This window comes from Lutra lutra, chromosome 12 (assembly GCF_902655055.1).
Source record: "Lutra lutra chromosome 12, mLutLut1.2, whole genome shotgun sequence".
Lineage (NCBI taxonomy): Eukaryota > Metazoa > Chordata > Mammalia > Carnivora > Mustelidae > Lutra > Lutra lutra.
Genome location: NC_062289.1, coordinates 53,481,999 through 53,495,205, shown reverse-complemented (window position 1 = coordinate 53,495,205; position 13,207 = coordinate 53,481,999). Strand labels below are relative to the sequence as shown.

General features: G+C 36.6%; 1 protein-coding gene across 3 annotated transcripts in view; it reads left to right on the top strand.

The window, feature by feature from the left end:
- The window catches only part of MYOM1 (myomesin 1), a 151,900-nt gene that overhangs the window by 99,328 nt on the left and 39,365 nt on the right, over positions 1-13,207 (top strand). For all 3 annotated transcript variants that reach the window (XM_047696346.1, XM_047696348.1, XM_047696345.1), the window contains 3 exons: positions 5,000-5,126; positions 7,705-7,889; positions 9,847-9,961. In XM_047696346.1, the coding sequence (XP_047552302.1) occupies positions 5,000-5,126; positions 7,705-7,889; positions 9,847-9,961 (427 nt within the window). The remainder of the gene's footprint in view (positions 1-4,999; positions 5,127-7,704; positions 7,890-9,846; positions 9,962-13,207) is intronic.

Genomic DNA, 13,207 nt, shown 5'->3' with positions numbered 1-13,207 from the left:
CCATAAATAAATTGAGCAATAAATAACATCTTTAAAATATTAAATATTCTAATATATGAACATGATATTTCTCTCCATTTATTTTGGTCTTTAAAGTTTCTCAATAAAGTTTTATAATTCTCTATAGAAGTTTTGCATATCATTTATTATTTTTTATAGGTATTACATATTTTCAGTGTTTAAATAGTATGTTTGGTTTTTTTTAAGATTTTATTTATTTATTTGGCAGACAGAGATCACAAGTAGGCAGAGAGGCAGGCAGAGAGAGCGGGGAAGCAGGCTCCCCACTGAGCAGAGAGCCTGATGTGGGGCTCAATCCCAGGATCCTGAGATTATGACCTGAGCCCAAGGCAGAGGCTTAACCCACTGAGCCACCCAGGTGCCCCTAAATAGTATGTTTTTATATCATTTTGTTATTGCTGGGATAGAGAAATATACATCATTTTTATATAGGTTTTTGCTAAATTTTCTTATTGTTTCTATAAGTTACCTAAGAGCTCTTTTTGATTCTCTGTAAATCATCATATCATCTATAAATGACAGTTCACTTCTTCATTTCCAAATTTTATATTTTTTGCTTCATTTTCTTAACTTTTTGCTTAAAATTTTTGATAAAATATTGATAGATGTGGTGGTCCTGGTCATTCTTGATTTGATCTTTATCTTAAAGGAAAGCATTTCACCATTTCACCATTAAGTATTATATTTACTATCAGTGTTTGATAGATAGCTAAAGTAAGTTTCCTTCTGTTTCTAGTTAAGAATTAGTTAAAATGAAAAAAAAAGAATTAGTTAAAATGATGAAATATTTTTTTCTGAATCTATTGAGATGGTTATATGATTTTTTCCCTTTAGTTTTAATGTGGTATATTCCAGTAACTATCTAATGTTGAAATAACCTTGCCTTCCAGCCATAAATCTAAGCTAGACATTATGTATACTCTGTCTATATATTACTGGATTTTTTTTTTTTGCTTATTGTTGTTTAGTATTTTTGCTTCTATGTTTATGAATGAAATTACCCTGAGACTAGAGTTAATTTGGTACAAATACCTGACAAGGACAGTACTGGAAAGGAAAATTGCAGGGTAATCTTACTTTATTGAGATACAATTAGCATATCATAAAATTCATCCAATTAAAATGTTGCTTTATATATTTTGAAGGGGTGTTATTAGATGCATACAAAGCGACTTTCTGTATTACTAACAATATATTTCCCTTCAATCTATATTATCTGTTATTGATATAAATTTATCAATTCTCTTTTGGTTGGTGTTTGCATGGTATATAATTTTCTATCTATCTTTAACTTTATGCTTTATATATATATTTCTTTTTTTATTTTTAAAAAATTTTTTAAGATTTTATTTATTTATTTGACAGAGATCACAAGTAGGCAGAGAGGCAGGCAGAGAGGCAGGCAGAGAGAGAGGGGGAAGCATGCTCCCTGCTGGGCAGAGAGCCCGATGCGGGGCTCAATTCCAGGACCCGATGCGGGGCTCAATCTCACGACCAGAGCCGAAGGCTGAGTCCCAACCCACTGAGCCACCCAGGTGCACCTATATGTTTCTTAAAAATAACATAGAGTCAGATATTTTTCCTACCTGAGAGTCTTTGTCATTTAACTAGAGCATTTAATGTTATTACTACTTTTTTTTTGAAAAAACAATCATCTTTATTTTGTACTTTCTATTTGTCCTGCCTGTTCTGTTTCAGTTTCTATCCTAACTTGACTACTTTGGAATAGTCATTTTTTTTTCCTTCAGCCATTCCCTTTTCCCTCTACACTACCTTGAAAGGTATAGATTCTGGGTTTCTGTGTTTGTTTTTGGTGGTTACTGCAGAAATTACAGTGAGCAAATTAGCAGTCTGAATTTATTCTATTGTTTTACTCTTGTCTGAGAAAAATAGGGCCTTAGGTATTCTAAGCCATTTATTCTATTCCCATTGTATGTTATTGTATGTGTGCTTTTAAGTCAATTTTTAATTCAAAAATATTGTTATCGTTTTCTAGTCAATAATTATTTAGATTTGTCTAGATTACATTAGTTTCTCTCCCCTCTCCTCTTGAAACTCTAGTTAACATGTATTTAACATTTTCATTCTGTCTTCCACGTCTTTTAATCACTCTGCTCTCTTTCATCCTTGCATCTTTTTGAACTGTGGTCTGTGTAATTTCTTATAACTTTCCATTAGTTTACAAATTTGCTTTTCTTTTGCATCTGATTTCCTGTTAAACACATCCACTATTTTTCTCTTATTGTATTTTTCCCTTTTTAAGGTTACATTTTACAAAGTATTTTATAGTTTGCTATCTCCTAAAGATATTTTATCTTATTTATTTTATTTTATTATTTTTTTAATATTATTTTTTTATTTGACAGACAGAGATCACAAGTAGGCAGAGAGGCAGGCAGAGAGAGAGGAGGAAGCAGGTTCCATGCTGAGCACAGAGCCCGATGCGGGGCTCGATCCCAGGACCCTGAGATCATGACCTGAGCCAAAGGCAGAAGCTTAACCCACTGAGCCACCCAGACGCCCCCTTATTTATTTTTTTAAGATTCCAAGTTTTTATTTAAATTCTACTTAGTTAACATATACCATAATATTAGTTTCAGGATTAGTCCTGCAGATATTTTAAGTTTGTATTTTATTTTTAAAACATAGTAAGTATAGCTATTTTTCTCATCTCTGATGATTCTATTATCTAATATCTTTGTAGGTCTGTATCTGTTATCATTAGTTTTGTAGGCTGGCTCATGATGTCTTATTTCCTATGTTTGGTTATCCTTGATTGTGTGCTGCTCATTGTCATTAAAATATTTTCATGAATAATTTGAGCTTTAGGATGAAGGCATCTTTCTCTGTAGAGGATTTGTATTTGCTTCTGCAAGGTGCCTGGGGATACCACCTGTTCAGGTTTTTTTTTTCTTAAATACAAGGCTTTAATTTTTTGGACAATCAAGCAATATGAATTTGTACTGTATAAAGGCAGGTTTATTTATAACTCAACTTTACTCCCAAAGAGTAAAGACCTTTTAGGGTTCCATCTTAACTGTAGAGGGCTCTCTTTTATTATCCCCCTTTTTAGGTTGGCTCTAGGTTTTGATTTCTGTGTTCTTCTGCTTGATAAACAAAATGAAAGGTCAAATTTTTCTTTATTGGCCACTATCCCCAAGGTAAAATCCACTTCTATGTTCCAATTTCTTTCCTTTTTTTTTTTGGTTCCGTATTTCCCTTTATTCTGTCCTGATAATTCTGTAACATAGTGACACTAGTTTGATGCTTTTGAAAAGATTTTTAAAAGATATTTTTATCTAGTATTTTGAATTTTTTAGCAAGACAATCTCTATAGCCTAGTTCACCATTGCCAGAAATAGAAGTCCCATGCTACAATATTTCACCTAAGCCCAGAATGACCAACTTTTCCCATTTGCCTAGGACTCTCCTAGTTTCAACACTATAACTGCCTGTATCCTTAAACCAGGACCCAGGAAAACTAGAAAGTTTAGTCATACTAATGGAGGCCCAAAACAGACTTAGTACCTGAATAAAGTACTTTTAGATCCAAGTTATCTACATGATGGTTTCTTCTTATTTAAAAAGATCTTTCCTTCTTAAAGGGAATGTGTGTGCATGTATGTATGAATAAAAAATGGAGTTTGTATTATTCTGTTACCATAACATGTAGCCATTATATTCACCTTATATCCTAAATAACTGGCATGACAAGACCTCTTGCAGATGAACTTATGACTTCATGATCAAATCAGGTGTAGACTGGATCATAGATACATACTTGTTTTGCCTTGTTTTAAGTCATACAATAGGTAAGCTTTGTTAACTCAGCTGGTTACATCAATGCCTCCATTTATTGAGCATTTTTTTAAAGCATTTTTAAAAAAGATTTTATTTACTTATTTGAGAGAGAGAGAGTATGCACACATGAGTGGGGGAGGGGCAGAGGGAGAAGGACAAGCAGACTCCCCTGAGCACAGAGCCTGACACAGGGCTTGATCCCAGGACCCTGAAATTAAGAGTTGAGCAGGTAACTGACTGAGTCACCTAGGCACCCCCAATTATTAAGCATTTTTAATGCTCAAAGGATTGTGTATAGTCCATAGATTTTTTTTCACACTAATATATTCCATCATTTCTATTTTGCAAATGTTTTCACATTCATTATTTTATCACATATATTTACCACAACTGAATTTCTTCTGAGGGATATAGAAAACATTAAGTCACTCAATAAGAAGCAAAAAAAATGACAAGATTTTGAATATTTTGATTCCTAGCTTAGAATTTTTATAATTTTCATCTATATAAGTCTTAATTTTCTGTTAATTTATTATATTACAGTGTCCATGAGTCAGGAGTGTAGACATGGCTTAGATGGATTTTCTGCATGAGGTCTCACAAAGATGTCAGCTGGGCTTATTCTCCTCTGGAGCTGAGTTCCTCCTCCAAGCTGAAACAGTTATTGGCATAATTCAGTTCTTTCAGCTGTAAGTCTGGGGCCCTCTGCTTCTAGAGGCTGCCCTTCTCCAACTGTGTGTGGCTAGGCCATTCACAACCTGGCATTTGCTTCTTCAAGGACATCAAGACAGTGCTCTCATCATGAAAGTCCCAGACCCCATTTTGAGAGTTTTCATCTGATTAAATCAGGCCTACCCAGGATAATCTCCCTTTTGATAAGCTCAAAAATCCTCTGATTAGGGACTTTAATTACATCTATAATATCCCCTCTCCTTTTCCATATGATGGAACTACAATCACAGGACTGATATTCCAATACCTTTGCCATATTCTGTTGGTTGGAAGCAGGTCACAGGCTTCACCCACACTGAAGGGGAATAGATTACAAAAGGGTATGACTCGTTGGGGGTCACTTCAGGGTGTATCCAACACAGTGGGTAAGTAAATAAAATGTTGAACAACTTAAATAAATGAACCTGAATCAACATCCACTCTCTGAGATATTGTCATGTTGCAGATTAGCAACTTGAAGGAAAATATGGTGTATCAGTTCCAAGTGGCAGCCATGAACATCGCCGGGTTGGGAGAGCCCTCGGCAGTAAGTGCATGCTTCAAATGTGAAGAGTGGACCATTGCTGTTCCAGGTAAACCATGAAAATCATTGGAGTTCCTTCCAAAAGAACCTCCAACTTGGAAGTAAATTTAAGTACCTTATAGATAGTTCTAAGAGGAAAGCATTCTCTCGGCCCCTTATGTTTACCTGAGATATTTTTATAATCCTACTAAATAAAAATGCCAATATATATAATAAATAATAAATATAAATACCAACATAAAATGACTATAATTTCTTGTGCTTGTATTCCAAGTAAATCATAGTTATACCTCTGCTTGGAATAAGACTAACAGAAGCACAAAATCCGAGTTCCACATGATCATTTAAAAGGAATTCTGATTTTTATCTGTGCTTCTTAAAGACCATCGAAGGGCATCTAATTCGTATCCCACAACAAAATGTCTCAAAAACTTCTTCCTGTACTCCCTAATTCTTATGTATTCTCATGCCATTTATCAACCTCCCCCAAATATCTCTCTCTAAGCTCAGCAAATGTGGCTCCTCTTCCTTGTTGTCTCTCTCCTCCCTTGCTGCTAGCTCTTTGTTATATTATGAAGGTGTCCTTAACATCCCTGCCCAGGACTTAAGTACTGGACTTGCTCCACCTATTTCCCTCCACTTACTTCTCCAGTCTTTCTGCTCTCTCTGCACTTTTGTCTCAACTCTGCATCACAATAAAGTCCCTCAACCTGGCTGGAAATATTCTCCTTTGGAGGTTGCCATAGTGAATGGTTGACTGAACAAGGAAGAAAATGGGGAGAATGGTAGAAACGCTTACCTGTACTTTTTTTTTTTTTAATTTTTTTATATGTACTTTTTAAAACACATACAGCAATAACACTGAACAAAGTAAAAAATTGAATGCAAATAAATTTACTAAGCCATTAAGTTTCAAACAACAACATTAAAGTCTTTGGTGGGTGATTTTATTTTGCTTTCAACGGTACCAATTTCACAGACCCAACCGAGTGCCACAGGATGACTTGATTCTCCCACTTGAGTTTAATATTCAACATACACAAGGCCATACTGGAGTATACTGGTTAGATCCAGCCCTGTCTCTGATGCCATCCCCTTCCTCTACTTGAAACCCTAGTGCCCTTGAAGAACCATCATTTTACCTTTGCTTAGAGAGCTTCTGTTCACATCACTTCTCCATCAAGTGTGAATAAAAAGATTACAAGAGAAACCCAAGAGAAGTTCAAGCACTCACTCAGCTTCAGTAAATATATTAGGCAAATATACTGCCTTTCCATGCACCTTCTTTAAGCCAGCTGGTATTTCTTAAGCTCTTTCTCTCACCTACACAAAAGTGGATCTGTTTTTAAATTCTTGCAATTCCTGAATAAAGTTAAAATATGAGTAACTAGAAACTAAGAAATTCTGAGCAGGCCTGTGGAAGATGTTTTGACTGAAAGAGATTTAGTTAGCAAAAGAGATTGCAGGATGAGTGCTACCTGTTTGGATGCCTCACAGGATTCTGAGGATGGCACAAGAAAATGATTTAAAAGTCCTTTGTAAAACAGAACATGACATGCTATTATAAGGCATTGATGTTATTATTTAAATATATTACCATGTTATTTAAACCTCTTACCTTGTTTGAAGGCAGGGATGACACCTTAAGCCAAGGGACAGGGCCCCATAAATATTGAGCTATCAATTTGCAAAATGCCAAAGCATAGCATAGTGGAGGCTGTGTTTGTAGCTGGCTTTTAGGGCACTGTGAGTTAGTTCAGGGGATTTTGATTGGTTGGTTAGAAATCAGTTATTTAAAAAAAAAAGGGTCAGGAAAAAAGAAAATAAATATATTACCTACATAGCAGCTGGTGGTCATGGAAGGATGTGGGAGGTCGCTTGTAGTTTGGATTCCTAAGAACGCAAAGAGCACATGGGCAGGGAGGACATTTGGCTTTCTTCCTGAACAGGTTGGTCAAGTTACTTGGCTTCTCTGAGTTTTCTGCTGTCTTAAGGATGAATGAGATAAATAAATATAAAATACCTAGCAATGTTTAGCTGAAACCCATAGGCTTGATTGTATTTGTTTTGGTGAAAGTTCTTTATAAACTGTAATTATAGTTTGTTTTTACTCGTAGATGAAATATATGCTTTATGGGAAACATATAGTTCCCTCTAGAAGGGAACTATTTTATAACATATTCCTTTTTCCTGTAAAAGAAATATTGCTATCTATATTCATAGGCCATCAAATAGAGTTGCTTTCTTCATCCTAATTTGAGAGTTAGGGGAAGTTTCAGATTACTATCCAAAAATAATTTGAAACTGAACTGGCAACCAAATTAAACTGTTTTTATAAAAGATGAAGACCAGAAGGCCAAGGACCCCTTGAAGGCAAGTTTTCATCCAGCTTCTGGGGAGTACCTTGAATTGACTCTAACCTCCTTGCTCATAAAGGGACTTAGTAGATTGATGTAGAGCCATTGTGGAAACTTGATACAAAATGACCACAAAATACCTATTTCTACACAAATAGTAGATTTCACAAAAGAACACTGGATTCAGCTTTAAGACTTCAGATATGGTTCTAGATTTACATGTATTTGCATTTTGTCATCTATGTCATGATCTGTCTCTCTATTTTTCAGGACCCCCACACAATGTCAAATATAGTGAAGTCAGGAAAACCTCCCTGGTTCTGCAGTGGAAGCCTCCTATCCACTCGGGAAGGACTCCCGTCACGGGTTACTTTGTAGACTTGAAGGAGGCCCATGCCAAGGACGACCAGTGGCGAGGACTCAATAAGGCAGCTATTAAGAACACGTACCTGAGGGTAAGACAGTGCTCATATTTTGAGAAACCTTTTTTTTTTTTTTTTTAAAGAAGAAATGTTCCCCTAATACTCTTAACTTTAAAGTTAGCAAGATAAAACACAACATTTCTGTTGTGGTCTGTTTTCTATATTGGGCTCCTGGTAAGATTCCATTTGACAGTGGTTGGGATTGGGCAAAGTTTCTGATGCTTAAAGCAATTTGGTTATATTTAACCTGAATCCCTTAGCATAGCTTTGGAAAACATCCACAAGCTCCCTCCTCTCTCTTCTTTTCTTCCTTGCCTCCAACTACCCACCTCACATTTTGGTTACTCACAGTTTTAGAAAGGTGACTTTCTCGTTTCTTCCTCTGATTGATTGATTGATTTTAGAGGATGGTTTTTGATTTGAGGGTGTTATTTTCACAGCATTCATGCCAGCAAGGCTTTACCTGCTGATTCCTTTGAGTCATGTACTGTCTCACTTCACGGGCTCTCCCATGCTTGTGCTCACATGAGCTCTCAGAGTCTAGTGGAATGGGTTCACTCAACTCTTGACTTAATCCTCACCCTTATCCACATCTTTGCCTTCCAGATTGCTCTAAAGTGTTCTAACTAAACACATTCCTAACTTATCTGCCAGTGACTGTTCTGCTAAAGCCACTGAATCTCACTTGTAACAAATGGATCTCTCAAAAGAATGTTTTTTACTATGTCAGCAGTGACACCTGGAGACCCTGAATCTAGGGCTTCAGAAGCTGTGAGGAATATGATTCTGACTCATTACTTAGAACGAAGTGTGGCTTCACCACAGTCATACAGAAAACAGCACACTGCATTTAGTTTGCAGCCCTACCTGTTGCCAGAATAAGCCACTGCCTAGAGGGTGGGCCTTGGAAGATTCTCAGAATATGCATGCTCTACAAGTTCTCTCCCACTGACCTGCCACTGTGGACTAAAGTCCATACTGTCTGTCAGCTTCTCTCCAGGATTGAGGTATTTACTGTCTCCATAAAAAATATAAATATATCCTCCAAGAGAGATGACCTTGAAACACACCATTAACTCATCTTAGCATATGCCAGTGAGCTCCCTAACCTCTTCCAAAACCTTGAGGAGGTGAGAAAGGTTGCATTTCATGGGGAAGAGAAAAAGGAGAAGGAAGTTCAGGAACTTAGCATGCTATTTGGTTATCCAAATGAGTCAGAAGACCTGTGGATTTAAAGAATCCCCAAAGAACATTAAAAAAAAAATCAGACATATCCGATGGTGATGGTGTATATTTATGGCCAGAATAATTTCCAAATCTTCAACTTGATGCAGCAAAGGATCCCAAGAGCTGAGGTTGGGCTTGACTCGGGGTAAACAAAACAAGGATAAGAAGCTAAGCAGAGGGGACCAACAGCCTAGAAAATATGGGTGGGAAGAAAACAATGATAGAGTTTAAACATATCAAAGAATGGTTAAGTTCACTCATTTGAAGAAAGAAAAAGAAGAAAGGCGAATATAGAAGAGAGGGAGAGAGATTGACACTGAGATTGAATGTGCCCCACAAACCAGGAGGTTAATTTTCTGTAAGGAAATTATCTCAGAGTTTGTCCACAGTTTTTAAAGTGAAAATAGACTTACTGAGTTTTCTGATTATAAAACAGACACATGCCTATGATGAAAAATTCAAACAATATAGGCCTAAAGAAGTAGAGATGTCCTATAATCCTCATACCCATTGTGATATAGATTCGCTCTCCTGGATGTTTTATATTCAGAAACATTTCAAGCCTGAAGTGGAGAAAAACATGTACATGTTGAAAAGTTTAACCTGAAAAAAAAGTTTAGTCCAGTAACCTTAAGTGAGGACAGGAAATAGAGTTCCACGAATGGGAGAAATTGAGCTCTACAACAAAATCGTCTGTGCACAGGAAGAGCACATCTGTTCAAATGACACGAACACCCATCACTTCTTTTCCTGCTTCTTCTAGGTACAAGGCCTCAAGGAGGGTGTCAGCTACGTGCTCCGTGTCCGAGCCATCAACCAGGCGGGTGTTGGCAAGCCATCAGACCTTGCTGGGCCTGTTGTGGCAGAAACCCGTCCAGGTGGGCTTTGACACTTTCATTAAGATTAATCTCATCTGTGTAAGATACCAGAGCAACATTCAATCTTACTTTCTATGTTTTTCTTAATTTTCAAAATTATCAGTGTATGCTATCTGAATAGCTGACAAGTTTGGCCTGCGGTCATGAATTGTTTATCGCATCACAGGCACTCTTAGGACAGGAATCAGCCAGGTTTGAAGTGATCCAGGGCTATTTTGATCTGTACCTAAAAATGGGGACGTTCTTGGTCAAAGTATGTTTCCTGGACTATTTCAAGTATACCTTCCTAGGACGTTATTCTGTCACTATACTGTGGCCATTAAGTCCTACAAGAATATTGTCCCAGTTGTAGGAGCTGAACAGCCCAGTGAACAAACATGATTCTTAAACAAAAGCAGAATTTATTTAATTGTATCTTTTAAGTTAAGCCAGGGGTCATCAAATGTTTTCTGTGAAGGACCAGACAGTAGATATTTTCAGCTCTGTCACAATACTAAACTCTGCCATAACCAAAGCAGCCATAGATAATACATAAACTCATGAACATGGCTGTGTTCTAGTAAAACTTTATTGTGCCAGTTATATGCATTATATATTTCATGTATTGTGAAATTTAAATTTTAAGTAATTTTCACATACCTTGAAATATTAATTTTTTTTTTATTTTTTTTCAACTGTTTAATAAAAACCATTCTTAGCTTGCAGGTCATACAAAGAGGCAAGGGGCCAAATTTAACCTGCAGGCCATCGTTTGCCGACTCCTGGGTAAAACTAACAGCAGTTTTAACTGGATCATCTATAGAAAGGAAGAAACTTTCACTTCCCAGTTTCAAGAGATGCCATGATTGGACTAGGGAAGACAGTCTTCCCCTTTATTATGTGAACAAACTTTACAGTGTTCACTGTGCAAATAGTTTCAGATTATTACATAATAATTACTTATCTTCCCATTTAATCTCTATTGCTTTTCAAAGTTATTACATATTTCAGTTCAGTAAAGAAAGCACTATAATAGCATAGGGAATATAGGCAATCACTTTGTATACTTTGTAAAGTGACAGATGGTAACTTGGCCTATCAAGGTGATCAGTTCATAAATATTGAATCACTACATTGTACATGTGAAATTAATACAATATTGGGCCAATTATAAATCAATAAAAAATAACTTTAAAAGAAACATTTGAAATAAGAGAGGATTAAAAAAGTATTAACCAGCTATTTTAAGTTGGCCTTCATTCTAGTCCAAGCATGTTCACTTCAATCCACATCGATTTTCAGATTAAAACAAAGAGTAGATATATAATGTGATATTTATTTTTATGATAAGGAAAGAAAGTAAACATAGAAACTTTTGCTCTCCCTGCATATTACTTGGAAAGTATATCAAAAGTATCCTTTTAGGAAGTATCTACCCTTCTCATCCTATTACTTCATAACCTACTTTCAACTACTCTTAAAACTGCCCTCTAAGACCTGGGTGTGAAAAATGACCTTATACACAAGTGTAGAGATTGTCTGGATAAAGTACCACACCTCATTATAAGTACCTTTTGTAAAATTCCATGAGAAAACAGGACAATGCTAGACACATACACACCAGATAAAAGGCAATAGGTGAAGACACCAAAATATATATTTGCATAGGAAGCAGACTCTGAGGTTGCCACTAGTAAAGAAATAGAAACAAATGCAGGTGCAAAAGATACAACTGCAAACTCTTGTAAGAACATTTAGGTCACCAAAGAGGTAAACTCTTAACCTAATCATGGATCAGTTAAAAGCACCTTTGATACAATGGATTCCAAATCTGATTAACTGAAGGAAGGTGAAATTGAGCTCTTATTTTCTCATCAATAGCCTCAGAATGGCAGGTAGTCAGGCATGACATTAATAAAACTACCCCTCCAGAAGCTTTACCATCAGAAAATGATCTTCTGATGAGCTCGTGGGCGAAGAGTTTTGTTTCACTGATTTGGAAGTCATTTTTTGTGGCCATTCCATTCCCAGAATATAACTACAAAGAACAGCTGCAGACACTGATCCACAAAACAGCAGGAGATGAAGCCACTCTTTGGCTCACAGCCTAGGAAAGAACCCTGGGATGCACAAAGTCAAAGTCTTTCACCGTAAAGGAACACCAAAACCCAGGAGACACGTGGATGTGTTCATATGCAACAGGCACAATCATTCTTGGGACATACATTTCTTAAGCAGCTATGATATGTCAGCACAATATGTGTGGGCAACAGGAGCAGAGGAATATGATATTATCACTGTACACTGGGCTTACAATCTACATGGAAAACTCAGAACTTACAACATGGTGTGTGATGAGAGCTATAATAGATGTTCATAAAATATTTCTCATACCTGAATAGGCAGTAAACTGGGGTTTCATAAGTCCTTGTAAAAACTTACCTGTAGCGTAAAGTTGACTGTATTTAATGATTTTCTTAAATACCAATATTTTACTTTTGCTTAGATATTTATTATATGTTAGAATGGATAGGGCAGGGGTGGGGAGGCATGTTATCAATTTCAAGATTTGGGATGTGAAATTTGGATTGCTATTGCAGAAGAACGACTTCTTTTAGAATGTATTATTAAAATTTCAGAAATAAAGCTGATCATGTAACAGCAAGCCTCAGATAAGTCTAACACGATATCACAAGTGTAATCTGAATTTGAGTTGAAAGTTAACTTAATCCACCAGAGTTAGAGGATCACTGGTCTCCCTTTGAAGTCAATAAATATGCCAGCAGATGTAGCTCAGGCCCTGCCAGAATATCCAGTTGTTCTGCCGATGAGGATCCAGAAAAATAGACTCAGTGTATCACGCTTTACCAAGAAATGTAATAAAGCTAGAAAAAAGCCTGTAAGAAGAATAAGCTGAAAAATATTTAGTGTATATTTGTTTAGTATATAAAAGGTACTCCTAATCTTGATATTTGATAGTTTTCAGATGGTATCTGTATTGATTGCATCAAGTCTGGGGCAGAGGGGGAGGCGGAGGGGAGGCGGAGGTGAGGCGAGCCAGATCAGATGGAAGATAAAAGAAAGACCTGCCAAAGTGTGGCAGGTGATCTGGAGGACAAAAAAATGACTGGTGGTACAGGCTGTAGGTATTCTTACCAAAGACTCAGCAGCCAGCCAGAGAATTCAGGTGATGGAGAGGAGGGCCCAAACACAAGGCAGGGTCCCAACCTAACTTCAGTTACCAGAAGTTAGGACTTGGTCACTAGG